An 18,014-nucleotide genomic window follows, 5' to 3' on the forward strand; every position below is an offset into this window, starting at 1 on the left:
TTGTTTGATGATGTTGAAAAAGTTGGCTATGATGCAACTATCGAGACTTTTGGCCCCTTTAGTCGCATGCACGGGTCCGTACCTACAATTTGGAAATACATCTAAATGTTGTCCCGTCAATCTCTGCATCAATAAACGACATAAACAAAAGTTTACCAAAATGGCATCTCGAAAATCGCCTAATATCATCATCACAGGCACGCCTGGTGTCGGAAAAACGACTCATTGCGAGAGTCTCGCTGAACAAACTGGCCTGCGTCACCTCTCAGTCAACCAGGTTGTGAAGGATAAGGAGTGCCATGAAGGATGGAGTGATGAGTTCCACAGCTGGATCGTGGATGAAGACAAGGCAAGTTGTTTGTTATTCTACTATTTTGAACAGACTCAGGATTTGTAAGTCACTGCTAAAACACACACTAACATCATCGCAGCTGCTTGATGCTATTGAAGACGATGTCAAGGCTGGTGGATGCATCATTGATTGGCACGCATGTGATCTTTTCCCCCAGAGCTGGATAGATCTAGTCGTGGTTCTACGAGTTGATTCCTCGACGCTCTATGACCGTCTCACAGCAAGGTACGTGGTGATCATCATGAAAGCTCGTTCCCAGGGCTTGAAAGTAGAAAGAGGCTTTGGCTAATCGCTTTTTTTTTTTTTTTTTTTGCGTACAGAAACTATCCTGAATCCAAGCTTCAAGAGAACCTTGACTCTGAAATCATGGAGGTTCTTCTCCAGGAAGCGCATGAAGCATTCGATCAGGAGATTGTCATCGAGTTGACAAGCAACAATTCAGATGAGATGGACACAAACATTGATCGCATAGTCGCCTGGCTCGACCAATGGAAGAAGGACAACAGCGAATAAGACGGTTCTTCTAAAAGCAAGTTTGAGGAGAAACAAATTCGCTTCAGGAGTTTGCAACTACGTTGAGGCCTGGACTACGGTTACGGTATGGATGGACATGGGTTGGTGAAAATAGATTTTTGATAAAAGCCTAGGGCAGGCTACGTTATGAATTGACATGAATCGTTTAAGAAGGTTCATACTGGACAAGTGCATATTTTATCGCACAGTGGGGTGTGGCCCATTGTTCAGCTTGGTGACTCTCAGCTTCTATCGCTATCTCTCTTTGACTACCGTGCCTTTTTTCTTGCTTGAATCAGCAAAATTTGTTATATCATTCACCTCTGGTTCTAGACTATTCGACCCTGCTAAAACACTCAAAAATGGCGGCGCACAAAGTCAACTTCATCACCGGCAACGCTAACAAGCTGACCGAGGTCAAGGCCATCCTTGAGCCTGAAATCGAGGTCCTCAGCCAGCCCATTGATCTCGAGGAGATGCAGGGCACACTTGAGGAGGTCACAGAGTCAAAGTGCCGTAGAGCAGCTGAGTTGGTATGGAAATGTTTATTTTACAGTCACTAGAAAATGAACCATGGCTAATACCTAATGTACAGGTAAAAGGCCCAGTACTGGTTGAGGATACTGCCCTATGCTACAATGCTCTCAGTGGTCTTCCCGGAGTCTACATGTAAGATAAATTCGCTATGTGAAAAATTAAAATGCTAATGCCCAAAAAAGTAAGTGGTTCATGACTTCGATCGGTCACCAGGGCTTGAACAACCTGCTGGCTGCTTACACTGACAAGTCCGCTGAAGCCGTCTGCACTTTCGGTTACTGTGCTGGACCTGGAGAGAAGGTCATTCTCTTCCAGGGTCGATGTCCCGTATGATATCTCCAAGTTCTTCTGCCACGGCTGCGCTGACATTTTTTGCAGGGCAAGATTGTGCCTCCCCGAGGACCACCTGCTTTCGGATGGGATGCCGTCTTTGAGTACGAGGGTCAAACGTGAGTAGAACGCAGCAAAATATATTGTTCTCCGCTGACCTTTATAGATTTGCCGAAATGGAAAAGGCTGAGAAGAACAAGATCTCTCATCGAGGTCGCGCGTTGACCAAGCTTCAGGCTTGGTTCAAGGACCAGCAGTAAGCCGATCTTACAATGAACTATGCCACAGAAGCATATCTTGTGAGACTGTACGCCCATAAGTATGAATTATGAGATAAATACAAGGACGAGGCAACTTACTAGAGCACTTCGTATTCATTGTATTTACGGAAGTAGTGCGAACCGCGACGATATGGCTTCACAAGTCCGTCGACGGAAGAGGATTTCAGTCGAACTGTCTTCCCGACGAGGTTTCTGATCTTAGTAGAATCGTGAAAGCTGGGGTCGAATACCAAGAGGTTTGTGTGGCCATCCATCTGCTTCTCAAACCCGACAATGGTCAAAGAATGTCCTGTTCCAACTACTTAGCACCTCCCTTCTTTGCGGACGGCCCTGAACATCTTACCTGGATGCTGAAGATAGATCGGTGGCAGGTTGGTGCAATGAATGCGGTCCTCTACGCTGGTGATGCCTCTTTGAAAGTATCGCTCAATAGCCTCAAAGAGGTACTGCTTGGACTTGCCGCGTTCTGGATCCTTGAATGCTTGAACTGAGCAACTGCTCATGGTTAGCTATATTGTAATGCCAGATGGAGTGTAGTTCCGACTCACGGTATCTTTAGGTTGAGGAATACAGCCTGCGCCTGTTTTTGTAAGCCAATCACATCTATAAATGTAAGGATGTGGGATACATACCTCTGGTGTGCCAATATATTTCCGTGTCCCTTTGATACCTCCTGTTTCTGCTCTGCCCTGAGCATTGATACCGTTGTCCCAAGCGTTCTCGATTAGGTCTTGGATCTGGAATATGCTAGGAAAGCTGCTGCCAAAGTGGTTTGAACCTTCGGATTTAGCAGAGATGATGTGGGATGTGAGCATCTGGATGTTTCGATAACCACAGAAACCACCTGGGCTTGTTAGATACCCTGGCTCTTAAATTATGCACAGTCATGGATGGTAGAAGCTCACCCTCTTGCCTTAGTTTGGAAACATGCTGCACAGCAGATTGGCAGAGGTAGGCATATTGGGTTGAAGGGCTCTGTTCGAGAAGTTGACTTAGAACAGGCAAAACGTCTACCGTCCTCGTCAGATGTTGTTCTCAAGCCGCACTGAGGTATACTCACCATTACTAACAACGTGACCCTCATCGCGAAGGAGATCTATGAGCCATAGCGGCATTTTTTTCTCGTGCGCAAATCTGCCGAGCTCAGATTTCTGCATCAGAGTTAGTTCACTGACGCCAAACCATCTATAACGAATTCACATACTCCCAGCTGACCAGGCCTTCGACGTCGTTCTCCATTCTTAGACTGAGATGAAGAGCCTCTGTCGGGACTCTTACTTATGCCAGCGTCTTCCCTCTTGGTTTTGTGGCGAGTGCGACTACTGCTGCTGCTACTATCACGGCTGTGGCTCGACCTACTGTTGTTCCCTATGAACAAATCTTTCCATGCCTGGATAGTGCTAGCTTTCTTGTTCTTGCGAGAGCTTCCCCTAGTCGGCGTAGCAGGTTTTCGAGGTACAGCCGGGGCCTGTTCCGCGACAGGCTCACGCGCAGGCTCGGGCTCGGGCGTGGCACCCTGCGCTTCAAGCTCATGGAGCTCCAGGTGGTAAGCTAGCTCATCAGGTTGGAGGATCTCACCGCAACCGTCTTCAGGGCACGTGAAAGGGGCCTCGGTGTCGGTGGAAAGCTGATGTTCACCGTCTGGGTGATGTCTCTCGATATGCTGCTAGTCAAGGGGGACCTGTCTTAGTCTCAACTCCAAGGAAATCGGCTGTTAGAGGATCGGCGAGGACACACTGAAATAATTTCATTTCCTCCTTGTTCGGGCACAAAGCCACAGAAGGGGCAAGGATCTGGCATAGGCATTGAGAGGGCTGACTCTCTTATCCGGTTCGTATGGAGATTGATAGATAAAAAAAGACTGACTATTTGTGTGAAGGAACGAAAGCAGAAACGGAGAATACAAAAGACAAGATATTCCGTCTACAATTTTAAGTATGCGCAATTGTTGTCGCAGTCTTTGTGTGTTCAATGTAAAGAACAAAGAACAAAGAAATGTGCTGTGTTTAGGCTTGGGCTTGAGCGCGGTGAGATGTCAAAGTTGAGGCTGTGAATGGTGGCACACGTACGCACTTTCCTCTAGTTAGGCCTTACAAGGCCTGAATCATTAGTTCCTGTAGGCAGGAGAGATACAAATCGCCCAACAATGACCATTACCGCTGACTTGTCCAGAAACTATTAACTTCCTATAGTACTTACTTCCATTAAATTCATCACCGCCAACTGACAAAACCACATGGCTCAACGAGAATCCAACTAGTGCCTAGACTATGTCTAGACAACTGGTGGTATTGTCCCTGTCCCTCTCGGATGTTACCCTGGGTCAACTAACGTACCTCCGATAGCGGGGCCGTCCGAATAGAGTCAAGAGTATTTTCTCTTTGGATCGTGCATTTCACTTTCACATGATGGACCAATGTTTTTAGTGACGCAGTGCAGACCGCCCGGAGAAGAGAAGACTAACAAGTTCAGAAACAAGGTATCGCAAATTGTTGGGAACCAATTGTCTAGCGAGCTGTCAATCGAACTTGGGCTGACCCGGCCTGACCTAGCCTGGCACCGAGAGGTTGGTGCCTCTAGATTCATTCTAGAAACCATGCCCAGGTACGTATCGGTAGTTGCACATCTTTGCATCCTTGCAAGTACCATTTTGCGCCAAGGTCAACATGTCAGTCAGTCATTCGAGGCTGGTCATGAATCAGTACACACACCATCAGTACGAGTCAGACAACAGACACGAAAGAGACCAAGAGAGAGAGAGAGAGAGAGAGAGAGAGAGAGAGAGAGAGAGAGACGGAAATTTTCTAAGAGTGAACCCAAAACCCTGACCCGTTGATTTGAACCATATATACTCTAGTTGCAAAGGCAAGCAAAACGTGAAAGCAAAGCAAGGATCCAAGCTGTACATAGTACTGTACTGTGCGTGCCACTTGCAACGGAGAATTTAACCAAAAGAGGGTGCTCATTCGCACATGGCATAGCATAGCCCGTGTCCTGTCCGTCCTGTCGTATCCTGTCTGTGTCTGCCCTATCCCCGACCCAAATCGCCTTGTGCCCCTGTAGCCTCGTGGAACGATAAGGTCTCAGTCATTGTCTGGCGCTGGCTGGATTGGACTGAACTGAACTTGAGCTGTGGACCGCCCCGCGGCCCCAAATCAAGTTAACCATTGTGATCGTGATGATCTGGCAGAATGTGTGCATCTGGTGAAGCATTTTCGGTCCCTCTTTACATGAGAATGCAGTTGCTCTTGGCTGGTGCCTCGCCGGGGTTCTGCGACTTTTCGATCTGTCCGATCAAGAGCTCGAAGGCCTTGCCAACGTTCTCGTTGTATCGCGCGCTCGCCTCGGTCCAGCCGCATTGTATCTTTTCGGAGAGCTTCTGTCCATCTTCGGGGGTGACCTGTCGTTGCTCGGGTCGCAAATCGCTCTTGTTGCCGACAATGCAGATGGGAACGGAGTCAGTGCCCTAGACGACGAGGATTGTGGTTAGCTTGTTTGGGTACCTTGCTCGCATAAGCGAAAGCACTCACCAAGTGGTTAAGAATCTTCTCACGGATGACCTGGACCATTTCGAAAGAGGGCAGTGATGACACTGAGTAGACGAGCATGTAGCCATGAATACCGATGAAATGCTTGGAGTTGAGAATGCTGTACTCGTCCTGGCCTGCTGTGTCGACGATTTCGGTCGAGTAGTCCTGTCCCTTGTACTTAATCATTTTGCTGAAAGTGTTCTCGATCGTGGGATAGTAGCTGTCGACAAAGTGGCCATCAACGAATCGTACCGCTAGAGACGACTTGCCTGTTGATTCATCCCGTCAGCGAATTGAACCATGGTAGAAAAGATGATTGTGTAAAGCCATCAATAGGCCAAATTACTCACCGACGGAGCGGCTGCCGACAATGGCGACCTTTCTTTGCTTGGGAGAAGGCATGGTGCAACAGCGTCAAGTTGTAGATGAAGGAGGAGTGAAACAAAGTTTAAACTGCTGTCTTGATTGTTAAACGTCGTGCGATGATGCAGACGTTGGGGGCGTACAGAAAGTCAGATCAACAGCGGAGTGACAAAAAAAGAAGACAGGATGAATTAGTAGAAACGAATGCTGTTGATGACGATGTGGAAAGAGAATGCAAGTGTCTGATGTTGTAACTTGGTAGAAATACCTGGAACTTCAGGTGCACGTTAAAGTCGAGGGCAACTTCAAGAGTAAGCTAGTACTACTGGCTGTGCTAATAAAAGCCAAACCAAGGCCAAGCCTGAAGAGTGACGGAACTTCCTGAAAGTCATCCATTCCTGATGAGATCCAATCCAGTAGCAGGACATACCCCCACCGGATCTGCTCCCCTCCAAAGACGAGCCCCTCCCCCTCCCTTTTACATCATACCTTTTTAGGTGTGCCGCCCTCTTCACTGTTACAATGCATAAAATCATAACTACATATGCATTCGGGGAAGCTTTACCCGTGCCTCCGGATGTACGGTTATACCTTCCCCGAATCTTGACACAAGATATCAGCATTAATACTGCAACCCTGAGTCCTTTCTTGTCTAGATAGCGATTTTGATTTCATCTACGCCTTTTTTTTGTCTAAGAACTGTCCGAGCAGTGGTCCAGCCATATCCTATGATATAAGCTAAAAAGAATCGTATTCAGAACATAGTCCCCAAGTCATCATCCCTTATCCCTGTAGTCCATTAATGTCGTTGCCGTCGTTGTTGTAAGTCGTTGACAAGTCCTTCAAGCTCAGTCACCCTGTTATCCACCTCTCTGTACACGTCAATAAACTCTTTTATCGACCCAATAAGGCTCGTAAGCCCTTGGCTCCCTGCCTGCTCTGCAAATCGTTGCCGGGCTGCGTCTACCAGAGACAGATAGCCCAGCAAGATGGAAAGATAACCAAAAGCCACGCCGAGCTTTGCTACACTTGGCTTCAAGTTTTCTTCTGAAGCAGCCTTGATCACATATGTTAGCTGTACATCCATCAAAACCATTGGGCTGTGTAGTTTTACCTTTTGCACCAGAGCCTGGTTTTGCAAGTATACTGCCACCAGGCCATCCAATTGCTCGCCATCCATATTCTCTCGTGCAGGTGCACAGCGTTCTAGTACGTTGATGCCCACGCCAAGTACGAGCAAAAGTCCATCATAAGTTTCTTCCTTTAGGCGTTGGTTGCTCATGGTGTCCATGGCCGAAGTGAATCCAGAGAGGATAGCTTTTGAAAGCCTCGACAAGAGAAGCTTATCGCTAAAGGCTGCTGCCCCATGTGTTGTGTTGGACATGTTGATTGACAATTTGAGGGTTGCTGTCTCGACATCGCCAGGTTTCTCTGGCCATTGCTGTAAACTGTTTTCTAGAATGCGAGCCACATGATGCGTCTGCTGCGCAACCCAGGAGATCTCATTTCCATCATTCATTGTCAGTCCTGACTGTGATGCCAAAACCGACACCGCAAGAGCCAACGTCGCGTCAGTTCTTGGATTTGCGCTCGCACAGTTTCCAATAATGATATCGAGATCATTTTCAACGTCCTTGATAACCACCGATGAATGCATCGCATCGATTTGTTGACATACAATGTTCAATAATTGCAGCGCAAGCGTTTGTGGCGAGAGCTTCTCAGGGCGCCGCCCATACCAAATGTTCAACTTTGTGAGATTCTTTTTCACCTCGTGGAGTGAGTTTCTAGTTGTTTTGGAAAGCCTCATCTTGCCGGCAGCAATCTCATCGATATCTTCGGGCACCCGCAGAAGTACACTGAGCAGCTCCCCAAGCCCGTCACTGACGAGCTGCTGTAGTAAGTGGGCTGCAGGGCTGAAATTGAGAAATGTGACGAGAACTGCTGACAGGGCGAATCCGCTTATCACGTCCTTTTCCTGTCCGATATTGGCGGCGACTTTATCGCGCGTTGCGTGGTCCCGAAATTGGCTGATGAATTCTTTGCGCTGTAGCTTCTGGGAAAGCTCCAACAACGCGGTCCTCCTTAGGGAAGATGGAGTGCTGCTAGGGGTTCCTATCCGAGCAAGCAGATCCTCCATCTCATCGGCGAAGCGGTTGTTGGCCCCAGCTCGCCGTAGCTCATGCACGCTCTTAATGGCAGGTCGAATCATGTCATCTTCCATATCGTCGTCGTCGTCCATGGCGAAAGGATCAGGGTTGATAGGCTCTGGGGGTGTGGCCAAAAGTGCATCGAGCTCCTCTTCGGTAGTGGCCATTCCGATCCCCTGGCTGGGCTCGCTGAGTTTTGAAGACGACTCGCTCAGAATTGACCGTGACTGGCCGTATGTATACTTGACTCGTCGCCCTTTGAGTGCTACTGCAGGACGATTTCTCTGCCATATTGCGGAATCTTGTGAGTGATTTTGGGAGTTTTGCGATTGCGATTGCGACTGTTGAGAAGGTGTTTCAACCTCGGTGCCTGTACCGCTGTTCGAACGTGAGAGAGGCCTGGCTTCGTCTATTTCCTGGTCCGAATCTTCCGACTCCGTGTCTGCTCGTTGAGCCGCCAAAGCGTCAATCAATCGTGGACGTCGCTTTTTTGGTCTGGGCGGTTCATCGTCGCGATCCTTGAATACAGGCGGCGCAATTTTTGAGCTGACCTCAATCGTTGAAATGTCAGATTTGCTTCGTGGCAGAGGCCGAGATCGTGCAATCTTGTCTTTTGGGCTCTTTTGTGTGATCGGTGAGCGGCGGGCGGGCGCGGCAGCTTTCCCATCGTTCTCTGAGGTTCCTCCTAATGGCCGTCGCGGCAGCGTAGTCGTGGGATTCTTTTGTTTCTGAATGATAGATGACGGTTCCTCGTCGATCGTTTCAGAAAGCGCAGCTTGTGGGCGCTTCCGTTTTCTCGTGTCCGTCGCTTCGCGCGTTTCTGCTTTGCGCTCTTCTCCAAGTCTTGTGCAGTTCGGTTCATTGAATCGACTATCAGCAGGTGATCGGGTTGATGGATCTGATACGGATCTCAGTAAAGATGGCTTTGATGGCTTTGTGGCAGATTCTGTTGCAGTTGACGTAGAGAACGATTCGGCGGTTCGGAGGGGCATCGCGTCGCGCATAAAGCGCCTGCGCGAGGGTTTGCCATACGTCACAATCTTTCGCGGGATGGGCGCAGCTGGTCCATCTCGCGATGCCATAGCGGGCTTGATTTGGAGCGTGTGAGGAGAATGCGAATGAGGTTATGGTTGGATCGTGTCAGGTTATCTGACAAGGCCTATGATAGATAGGCGATAGGTCAATGTATGATGACGAAGAAAGGACCTATGGCAGTACAAGGTCGACGGTTAGTTGCGTGAACCCTCCTTCAGTATTGAGCAACAGGTATGCAGCGTGTTGCTACAGGCACAAGTGCATTGAAAGAGATGAAATGAGGAGACCTAAATAACACAAGAGGATGAATCGTTATAAATTCAGGGTCTTGTTGGTGATTCACAGCCAGGGAGGTTGCACCTTTCCAATGCGGGCAGGTTTAGTGTAACCTCTGTCTCTCCATTTAGCGGGCAGAGAGCTCGAGACACCTCCATAACAAAGATGATGCTAAAAGAGAGCTACATCTGGAACAGAATAAATAGAACAACAAAGGTTAATTGGTTGGGCTTTGGTTACACAGCAGTATTCGATATATTCCATCCGAAAATCAACGACATTACAACAATTGTTCTCTTGCTTTATCTCCACTGTTATCAATGTATTTACTAACCTACTTGCTCTACTAACTAACATCAACCCTTGCAAACACTGGCGGTCTCCTCCGATATTGCTCACGCTTGTAGGGTAGGGTCGTCCCCGCTGGCCGATTAACATCCCCGTTTTGCGCATACATACATGCATGTGGCTTCGTTAAAGGGACCTACTGCCTTGGGTAAAGCTACGGATTCTCTTATCCTTGGAGCTTCTTATTGATAGGTAGAAAGCTAAGATCCTCTCTTACACATTCAATCTTGTACTCGACTCTTTCGTATCGGGTCCAACTGCCAGCAACAGCTTTGCTTTGATTCGATTGTGCTCCGCTTGCCCACTCATAAATATTTGATCTGTGCAGCAAACCAAACTTGACCTCCCCCGCCATCAATCAATCAGTCCATCACCAGAATCCTCCCCTCCAAACAACATAACAAACCTTACAGCTAGCAAACATGGCGGATAAGACCCAAGACCCTCACACGACACCTGTCGGCCCTTCTTACCGTACTCAACAACAGAAGCCCAGTGCTACCGTCTCTGTCGATGTCAACCTAGACAATGTCCATGTTCTGCCCCAGACCCCTCAGCTCATTGCCCTACTGTCGTATGTCCACTTCCCTGATCGGGCGTCTGCACCTTGAGTTGTGTCGTGGAGCTGAGAATGTCCAGGATGATCCGTAGCAAAGAGACGGAGCGAGCAGACTTTATCTTCTACTCCAACCGAATTATTCGTCTGCTTGTCGAGGAAGGTCTTAACCATCTGCCCGTCATTGAGCATACTGTCACTACGCCTATTGGTCGTACCTACAATGGTCTCATGTTCCAGGGCAAGATTTGCGGTGTGTCTATCATGAGAGCTGGTGAGGCTATGGAGCAGGGTCTCCGCGACTGCTGCCGCTCTGTTCGTATCGGAAAGATCTTGATTCAGCGTGACGAGGAGACGGCCCAGCCTAAGCTTTTCTACGATAAGTTGCCCGAGGATATTGCTGACCGATGGGTGCTTCTCTTGGATCCCATGTTTGCTACTGGTATGACAACATCCCGCCTTGTTATACAGACTGCACGTGTCGCAATCCATTCGTCTAACGCAATCGTACAGGTGGCTCCGCAACCATGGCTGTCCAAGTTCTCAAGGCCCGAGGTGTGCCTGAGGAGCATATTCTGTTCCTCAACTTGATTGCAAGCCCCGAAGGCGTCAAGAACTTTTCTGCCAAGTTCCCTCGCTTGAGGGTCGTAACGGCTTTCATCGATGAGGTTTGTTGCCTTGCCTGCCTGTATCGCTGTAGACCTTTGACTGACCGATTTTCTCCAGGGCCTCGACGAGAAGAAGTATGGAGATTCATTTCACGTTATGCACATGCTGACCATTCAACAGTTATATCGTTCCTGGACTGGGAGACTTTGGAGACAGATTCTACACCATCTAAGGGCAGAATCATGGCGGCGGCCATGTATCATATCGAGTCGCGAGCGGAAGGAATGGACTTGTCGAGCAAAGGACGTAGCAAATCTTGGTATTGTTACATGGCGCGTAAAAGAAACGTTTAATAATCATCATCTCCGTATTGGTCGTCGTAGTCCTCTTCGACCGCTGTTCGGTTGCCTCGTCCAGATCCTCCTCGAGATGTGCCACCATAGCCAGGCTCCGCGTTGTCTTCCTTGGCGACAGCATCTGGTAAAAAATCAGTCGTTGTTGATGGATTCGTGTGTAGGATGTTGTAGACATACCGGCCGCGTCAACCCATTCACCATAAACATCAACTGCAGCGGATAGATCTGTCGCAACGTTAGTAAAGCGATGCGCCTAGCGTAAAAGACATTGGTGGTTGCTGGGTCCGTACAGTTGACTGCGCACTGGAATTTTTGACCGCAAACACGGCAGTCTAGTTGACCGACACCAGCTTTCTTATCGAGCTTGACCGAGACTGAGTTTTCATGGTTACAGAAGAGGCATGCGAAAGTAGTGGGAAGGGGATCTTTCTGGAATTAGTGTGAGCGCCAAAAGTTCTGGGGGAGAATGAGAAAAGGAATAGGAAGAATGCGACGAACCTTCTTGGGCCCCATAGGCTTGCTTGAAGATTTGCGCTTGCCCATGATGTGATGTGTATTTCGCGATTCGTGCGCGACTGGAGACGTGACGAAACGAAACGAAGCGATGGATCGGATTTGCTGATGTCGAGCTTTAGGTAACTTGGGACAAGACGGCACCAGTTCAAGTCGGGTCAGGGATGATAATGTCTTATCTTATCAGTTCAGCGCAATTCACGGTGACTCTTCCATTTTTTGGGTTTGCTTGCACGTGCTCTCACTTTTGAAAACAACTTTGTTAGTGCACAAGCGCGCGGCAGTTTTGACGGTAGGTGTGTCTATAGGCGATGAGGTGTGTGTAGCGCAGGGAACTAGGCGGGCATTAAGCGGTATCAGGGTGTTGGAAAAGCTGCCCACTGAAGTCCAAGAGACGAAATCAGCAGGTCAGTATACGCCGGTGTCAACCGTCCACTAGACTGTTTATTTTTGAATACTTGAATTTGGAGGCCAGCTTTTCTGTCACCCGTTAGAACGGCATAGGAACCAAGTGCCCCGCCCCCGCCTCCCGGCGACCTCCGGAGGTCATCACTTTGAACGCCGGTTTCCGTGAAGTAAAGTGAAAGGGAAGGAGATAGTAGAGCATATCTCAGATTGCCATACATTAGTAGGTACTTATGTTTGGAGACAGCAGATCCTTTGTTCATATTCCAAGCAAACATCAAGTGCATTCTGATGCAGTATCAAATTTGACAAGAGTCATGCCATACAAGGCTTTAGACGGTGAGAGAGGTCAAACAGTCAACAACACATGCCGTCTTAGGCTTGCACCCGACTCAACAAGGCCTATCATGGCCATCCTAGGTCAGTCTCACTTGGGCACCAGTGCCTTGATGCAGGGGAGTTTCCCTTCTGATATGGCGGGGTAGCGTAGCTCTACTGTTAGTTAGTGGAGACCTATCGAGGTGAGGCTTGAGGACAACTGCTTTGAGCCTGCATCCTTCCTTATCATGTGGCCTCTTATCAGCGAATCGTCAACTGTCAATTGCCTGTCGAGTTAGATTACACGCGGACACTGTATGCGACTGACTGTGCCTATCATGACTTCTTCTTGTTGGGACAGCTCCCCTCTTCTCTCTAGCCCGATTACGGTGTCCCGTTAAACAAGAGTTATGATCTTATAGGGGTCTTTCCCGCTGCCCTGCTGACCTTGGAGGTGACAGATGAGGTTAGGGTAGTACAGCTTGGACGGCATTATCTTGGTATCTACAAATTATGTATTATCTGAAGCTTTTGGAGGTTAGGCATGCTACAGCTCCCCTGCAGATTACGGTTGTTGAAGAGCTCGTGTCACCACGTCTTCCGCCGACCGCTCTTCCTGTTGTTCCGCGCTCAAGTTTCCCCTTTTTCTTTTCTTGTTCAACAATAAACTCTCTTCTCTTTTCTTTTTTACATTTGTTTCCTTTCATTCCTGTCTTTTCTTTGCATTCAGTTGTTCGCAATTGTATGCACTGAACCCCGATTACCCTAGAGACACGCAACCAACACGACACTTATAACAACATTTCCCAACCTAAGCCCGTCATTATGGCGGCCAACGATCAGCAATCCGACATGCTGGAAGCGCTGCAAGAGATTCAGCGCACTCAAGCCCTACTCGTGAATGCTGTCGAGTCACTCTCTGGTAGATCGATCGACGAAGCTACTGGAGATCATGCCAAGGACAACGTTCTCGATATTGGTTCTAGTGAGGATGCCAATGAGGGCGAAACACCTTCAGTAGAGCTTCCTATTGCCTCCGGAGACAAATTGAAAGCTCCTGAGGCCCCTACCGCCGTCCAGCGCCAGCAAGGTTTCACTTCGCGCATCATCTTAACGTGAGGATTTCCTCAACACAAACTTGACTAGCACGGCTCGCTCACACAAGGTAACCAGGACTTACCCAAAGCAGATTGGCATTAACCCTTTGCCTATGGACTGGGGTAACTCAGACCCTGTTAAGCGTGGCCCAATCGTAGTTTCAAGGGCTGCTACTACTATTCGACGTCGTAATGGTTCGTTTGTCCGTGCCTGTAATGCATGTGTGAGTGCGTGTTACTGACATCCGTAATTTGTGTTTAGCTGTTGGAGGTTCGTTAAACATTCCATTCTACTAACTAGGTTTTTCATTAACCGCGTTATTTAGCCCAGTAAGTTTCTACGTTACGTTGTTGGGAGCGAAACCGTACTAAACATAATCGCAGTGGTGGTTCTTACTCGATCTACTATGCACTTGCAGTCGCCAGCAAGGAGTTGGACAGCGATCACCGGTTTGTCTTTTGCCCGAATGCACGCAAAGACACCTTACTAACAATATCACCAACAGACCCGACTTCACCAACACCGAGCCGGCCGCCAACATTGGCCCCTTTCCTCAATGGGGAGACCAAAAGAAGATTGTCGCGATGGACCCTTGGGGACATCTTGCTCCATGGCTGTTCAAGGATACAATTGAGAAGGACAATGGTATGAGCCACGACAACGGGCAAGAAGAGACGTACTGACAGGGCACTTAGTTGACATTCGACCCACCATTGCCATCACTAAGGCTCATATGAAGGTTGGTCATGGAAGAACTGTTGGATGTCCGGGAAGCATGCTGACAGAGTGTGCCAATAGCTGCCAGAACTTGCCGAGAGTGTCAAGGCTGGGCGACTGTAAGTCTGAACCGGAACCCATTGTTTTGCGCCAACAAACTGACAATCTGTTTATAGGGTGCCCGATGGCAAAGTGTGCCTGAACGATCAGGGTGAATTGGCTGTCACCAAGTTTGCGGTCGAGCCGGTATGTTTTCCAGATGGAAATAGAGCAGAACGAAACTAATTGTCACAATAGGTCTGGTATCTGCCTGGCGTGGCAGAACGATTTGGTATCGGTAAGTGCACAACAGTGATTTGGTTTCGTCTTGTACAGTTGCTGATATCGCATAGATGAGGCCACTCTTCGACGTTCGCTGTTCGAACACACTGGTGGAAGTTACCCAGAGGTAAGTCGAGCTTTGTTTTAAGAAAAACAAAAACATGTCAACTGACATAGCCAAGCTCATTACTCGTGGAGACATCAAAGTCTTCCTCCCACCCATTGGTACGTCTTGTTCAAGACCATACCAATGGACTGTGCTGACATGATTCTAGGTGGTCTCACCGTGTACTGTTTCGGAGACCCTGCAAAGATGTCGGACGAGTCGGTTCGATTGTCTCTGAGAATTCACGACGAGGTATGTTGCCAGCTTTAGATATCATGACATGTCCAAGCCCGCTGACTAGCACCTAGTGCAACGGTAGCGACGTATTCGGATCTGATATTTGTACCTGCCGACCGTACCTGATCTTCGGTATCGAGGAGGCCGTTAAAGAGGCGCAGAATGGTGGCAGTGGTGTTGTCATCTACTTCAGAAAGGAAGGACGAGCCTTGGGCGAGGTCACCAAGGTAAGTTTGCTGAAAACCGTACTTCACCAAAAGGGAGTGGATCTAACTATGTCGGCAGTATTGTAAGGATAAAATGCGACGTGCATGTAGATCTGGGGTACTAATTCTGGGGCAGTGGTCTACAACGCCCGTAAACGAGGAGCTGATCGCGCATCCGACTACTTCAAGAGAACCGAGAACATTGCTGGTGTCAAAGACATGCGATTCCAGGCTCTCATGCCTGATATCCTGCACTGGCTGGGCATAAAGAAGATTGACAGAATGCTTAGTATGAGCAAGTGAGTGGTTGAGGACCCAACACGTCGAGAAAACAGCCGGCTGACTATATCTTAGCATGAAGCATGATGCGATTGTCGGACAAGGGTAAGCTGATGAATCGGTCGAGTCACTGTCGATGCGAGATTATCTAACATGGTGCACAGAATCCCGATTCACGAGCGAGTCGAGCTCCCTGAAGAGCTTATTCCAGCCGATTCTCGAGTCGAGATTGACGCCAAGATTACAGCAGGTGAGTGAACGGACCCAAAGGTCCACGAGCAAGCAAGGCGGAAACTAACGGAGATTCAAGGCTACTTCACCACTGGTAAACGTATGACAACCGAAGAGCTGCAGGCGGTCCAAGGAAGAATATGGGAAGAGTGAGTGTTCTCATGCCATCTAGAGCAACAGTAACATAATGACTGACGACTGTGGCAGCTTCGACCATTAAAGGATATCAAATCAAAGCCAAGGCGACCGACCGGATAGATACGGGCGGACAGTTGGACAAAACAGGAGAGACGTGGCGGGGTTGTGTCCGTCAGCTTGTTCCCAAGTTTGCATACTTCTGCAGGTCGGTCTGAGCCGTTTTGCGTGGGGGAAGCATCTTGATTGATCCAAAGCCATACAATGATGCGATGTGACGGTGGCATCTCATCCATGGTGTTGGGGTCGAGTGTCCCGAACGAGGTACCCGGTCAAGGTTTGGTGGTGCAGGACAAATCGGAGGATTGCAGAGACCGTATTTTCGAACCACCACCGTCCTGAGCGTCAGTCTGTAGAGGTTGCGAGATTTGAAGATGGACGTTGCAGTGTAACTTGTAGAGGGTGGAAGTGGAACTCGGGATGGAAGCCTGCGAAACGAGATAATTGTTCCAACAGAGTTAGCACCGAATAAATTTATGGGTCGCGGCACCTTTTTAGTAGCATTGAGAGGCCTGTTATTCTTAACCGGTGAGGCGGTCACAGGACACGAAATGGGTGAGCTGTACAAGAAGGACGGAGTCAGAAGGAAACGCTTGCACTCTGTACAGAGTATGCAATTACACCCAACCTGAATGAATTGATTTGCCGACTACATGGGCATGCCGTCCATGATAAGGCACTCTTGTAAAAGTGCCTAATCTAAGGCATCCATATCTATGGTCCATGGATGACCCATGGTACTGTATGTGATGTACAGTACACGTGTAGGGCCTGTCTTTTTCGGTCACGGGCATGATCATGTATGACAGCTGGATGAGTATGGAGTACATTAATTAGTACATTAATTAGCAAGAGCATGGACCAAGGGGAACCCAATACACGAGCCGGAAGAGAAAGAGATTGATGATTTATTGAAATAAAAAATGAATTAGTTAATTACATCTAGACCAGACAGCCTTGTCTTGTGTTGGTTAAATTGAATTGGCACCGACTGTCAGGTCACAAAGTCTATTATTAACCGTCACTATTACTCTGAGGGAAATACTCCGAAGGTTGGGTTGTCAACCCTGGCCTGTCTTGTCTTGACTGTATGTCTGTACAGAATGGCCGATTCATCACAATGACAATAACCACGTCTATCCATATTGGCATGCGATGCCAGACTCAGACTGGGGCTGTTGAGTAAAATTGGGGATATTGATTGATTAATTGACTGCGTCGGATAATTTACTACGTGGATTGATTGATTGACATGTACATGGTAATCCATCGTGCTTATCAGGTACGAGATGAATGAGGCCTTCTAGCGATATGAATCCAATGTAATGATTTGTCTACTAAATTGATTGGCACCTAAAAAAAAAACAAGTCGATTGTTTCCACTTTGAATTATCATCGCATCACCCACCCATCATGCTGCTTTTGTGTGCGTGTTTTTGGTCATCTAGCCACTACACCACCAATTTACAGAGCCAATAAACGCTAGAGAGACTTGGCCTAACCGTTAGGTTTGCTGACCATTCCATTTTCCCTCTTTTCTCTCCCTTTTCTCCTCAAAGCAAGGTTTTGACTAGTCGACACTGACATTCGATTGTGCGCGTCCATCGGTGCGATCTAAACAGAAGGATTGCCAGGTTTGTTTTCTTTTCCAAGGAAAAAAAATCAAAAACAAACATCCAACGTCGCTACCCTTTAAGCGGTATGCACATTGACGACCTGTTGGGTAGCAATGCGACAGTAGCTTGACCACGATTCCCATAGTATTGCCTTACCGCCAGACGTTTCTGTGACCTCCGCTGGGTCCGAAAGTTAACGAGTGCCTCATCAGGGCGAGTCACCACTGGCTTTACAGGCTTTCTAGCTCCCCCAGACCCCCTTGTCCCCCTGCAAGCCTGGAAACCTGCACCTACGGGAAACCCGCCTGCGGTCCCCGGGGCCCGCGCAAGCCTAAAAAAGGGCCCAGGGGCAGAGAGTCAGAGGCCCAGGATGCTGGACTGGGTGGGGCCCAAGCCATACACCTCAAGACAACGCACCGCATCGCACAGCGCAGAAAGGGCACACGCACACTCGTTCACTCAAATGCAGCCATAAGCCGACGACAAGTGGCAATCAGATGCCAACAACTGCAGACACTGGGCAGACATGCTTTTAA

At 48.5% G+C, this 18,014-nt stretch overlaps 8 protein-coding genes across 8 annotated transcripts; 4 read left to right on the forward strand and 4 right to left on the reverse strand.

Moving 5' to 3' along the window:
- Positions 1 to 118: 118 nt before the first annotated feature.
- EDB82DRAFT_506667 (AAA domain-containing protein) lies at positions 119 to 1,058 on the forward strand. The gene is made up of 3 exons (XM_065608766.1): positions 119 to 349; positions 432 to 577; positions 673 to 1,058. The coding sequence occupies exons 1-3, from the start codon at positions 161 to 163 to the stop codon at positions 863 to 865; spliced, it is 528 nt and encodes a 175-aa protein (XP_065463985.1). The 5' UTR covers positions 119 to 160; the 3' UTR covers positions 866 to 1,058.
- A 12-nt stretch (positions 1,059 to 1,070) lies between these two features.
- Positions 1,071 to 2,145, forward strand: EDB82DRAFT_243166 (inosine triphosphate pyrophosphatase-like protein). Its single transcript, XM_025727546.2, has 5 exons — positions 1,071 to 1,398; positions 1,461 to 1,534; positions 1,585 to 1,729; positions 1,781 to 1,851; positions 1,899 to 2,145. Exons 1-5 carry the CDS (start codon positions 1,228 to 1,230, stop codon positions 1,990 to 1,992), a joined length of 555 nt encoding a protein of 184 aa, XP_025582002.2. The 5' UTR covers positions 1,071 to 1,227; the 3' UTR covers positions 1,993 to 2,145.
- EDB82DRAFT_558541 (peptidase family C78-domain-containing protein) lies at positions 1,791 to 3,819 on the reverse strand (the record flags this gene model as incomplete). The annotated part of the gene is made up of 8 exons (XM_065609705.1): positions 1,791 to 2,302; positions 2,357 to 2,508; positions 2,562 to 2,593; positions 2,646 to 2,857; positions 2,919 to 3,023; positions 3,074 to 3,164; positions 3,218 to 3,676; positions 3,751 to 3,819. The coding sequence occupies 8 exons, from the start codon at positions 3,817 to 3,819 to the stop codon at positions 2,091 to 2,093; spliced, it is 1,332 nt and encodes a 443-aa protein (XP_065463986.1). The 3' UTR covers positions 1,791 to 2,090.
- Positions 3,820 to 4,762: 943 nt separating this feature from the next.
- EDB82DRAFT_506673 (P-loop containing nucleoside triphosphate hydrolase protein) lies at positions 4,763 to 6,338 on the reverse strand. Its single transcript, XM_025727548.2, has 3 exons — positions 5,894 to 6,338; positions 5,544 to 5,812; positions 4,763 to 5,479 (listed from the first exon to the last, which is right to left on the reverse strand). The coding sequence occupies exons 1-3, from the start codon at positions 5,943 to 5,945 to the stop codon at positions 5,240 to 5,242; spliced, it is 561 nt and encodes a 186-aa protein (XP_025582004.1). The 5' UTR covers positions 5,946 to 6,338; the 3' UTR covers positions 4,763 to 5,239.
- Positions 6,339 to 6,635: 297 nt separating this feature from the next.
- On the reverse strand, positions 6,636 to 9,138 carry EDB82DRAFT_558543 (uncharacterized protein; the record flags this gene model as incomplete). Its single annotated transcript, XM_065609706.1, has 2 exons — positions 6,636 to 6,963; positions 7,021 to 9,138. 2 exons carry the CDS (start codon positions 9,136 to 9,138, stop codon positions 6,706 to 6,708), a joined length of 2,376 nt encoding a protein of 791 aa, XP_065463987.1. The 3' UTR covers positions 6,636 to 6,705.
- Positions 9,139 to 10,137: 999 nt separating this feature from the next.
- On the forward strand, positions 10,138 to 11,112 carry EDB82DRAFT_431845 (uracil phosphoribosyltransferase-domain-containing protein; the record flags this gene model as incomplete). Its single annotated transcript, XM_025727550.2, has 5 exons — positions 10,138 to 10,289; positions 10,355 to 10,713; positions 10,785 to 10,939; positions 10,998 to 11,014; positions 11,061 to 11,112. The coding sequence occupies 5 exons, from the start codon at positions 10,138 to 10,140 to the stop codon at positions 11,110 to 11,112; spliced, it is 735 nt and encodes a 244-aa protein (XP_025582006.1).
- Positions 11,113 to 11,229: 117 nt separating this feature from the next.
- Positions 11,230 to 11,779, reverse strand: EDB82DRAFT_527014 (transcription elongation factor Elf1 like-domain-containing protein; the record flags this gene model as incomplete). Its single annotated transcript, XM_025727551.2, has 4 exons — positions 11,230 to 11,357; positions 11,414 to 11,461; positions 11,527 to 11,665; positions 11,735 to 11,779. 4 exons carry the CDS (start codon positions 11,777 to 11,779, stop codon positions 11,230 to 11,232), a joined length of 360 nt encoding a protein of 119 aa, XP_025582007.1.
- Positions 11,780 to 13,297: 1,518 nt separating this feature from the next.
- Positions 13,298 to 15,887, forward strand: EDB82DRAFT_527015 (GTP cyclohydrolase N terminal-domain-containing protein; the record flags this gene model as incomplete). The annotated part of the gene is made up of 18 exons (XM_065609170.1): positions 13,298 to 13,587; positions 13,646 to 13,768; positions 13,954 to 14,019; positions 14,076 to 14,215; positions 14,266 to 14,309; positions 14,369 to 14,406; positions 14,464 to 14,533; positions 14,585 to 14,624; positions 14,680 to 14,735; positions 14,791 to 14,833; positions 14,884 to 14,966; positions 15,023 to 15,178; positions 15,237 to 15,264; positions 15,294 to 15,456; positions 15,512 to 15,541; positions 15,601 to 15,686; positions 15,747 to 15,816; positions 15,875 to 15,887. The coding sequence occupies 18 exons, from the start codon at positions 13,298 to 13,300 to the stop codon at positions 15,885 to 15,887; spliced, it is 1,539 nt and encodes a 512-aa protein (XP_065463988.1).
- Positions 15,888 to 18,014: the final 2,127 nt, after the last annotated feature.

Source organism: Fusarium venenatum (assembly GCF_020744135.1).
Source record: "Fusarium venenatum strain MPI-CAGE-CH-0201 chromosome Unknown EDB82scaffold_3, whole genome shotgun sequence".
Classification (NCBI taxonomy): Eukaryota; Fungi; Ascomycota; class Sordariomycetes; order Hypocreales; family Nectriaceae; genus Fusarium; species Fusarium venenatum.

Excerpts from the sequence above, each read along its gene's own strand:
- EDB82DRAFT_506667 (XM_065608766.1), top strand. The coding sequence starts at position 161 with ATGGCATCTCGAAAATCGCCTAATATCATCATCACAGGCACGCCTGGT. Across the intron at positions 350-431 it reads GGATCGTGGATGAAGACAAG|CTGCTTGATGCTATTGAAGA; the intron begins GCAAGTTGTTTG and ends ACATCATCGCAG. Across the intron at positions 578-672 it reads TATGACCGTCTCACAGCAAG|AAACTATCCTGAATCCAAGC; the intron begins GTACGTGGTGAT and ends TTTTGCGTACAG.
- EDB82DRAFT_243166 (XM_025727546.2), top strand. The coding sequence starts at position 1,228 with ATGGCGGCGCACAAAGTCAACTTCATCACCGGCAACGCTAACAAGCTG. Across the intron at positions 1,399-1,460 it reads GCCGTAGAGCAGCTGAGTTG|GTAAAAGGCCCAGTACTGGT; the intron begins GTATGGAAATGT and ends CCTAATGTACAG. Across the intron at positions 1,535-1,584 it reads GGTCTTCCCGGAGTCTACAT|TAAGTGGTTCATGACTTCGA; the intron begins GTAAGATAAATT and ends TGCCCAAAAAAG.
- EDB82DRAFT_506673 (XM_025727548.2), bottom strand. The coding sequence starts at position 5,945 with ATGCCTTCTCCCAAGCAAAGAAAGGTCGCCATTGTCGGCAGCCGCTCC. Across the intron at positions 5,813-5,893 it reads TGTCGGCAGCCGCTCCGTCG|GCAAGTCGTCTCTAGCGGTA; the intron begins GTGAGTAATTTG and ends ATGAATCAACAG. Across the intron at positions 5,480-5,543 it reads AGAAGATTCTTAACCACTTG|GGCACTGACTCCGTTCCCAT; the intron begins GTGAGTGCTTTC and ends CTCGTCGTCTAG.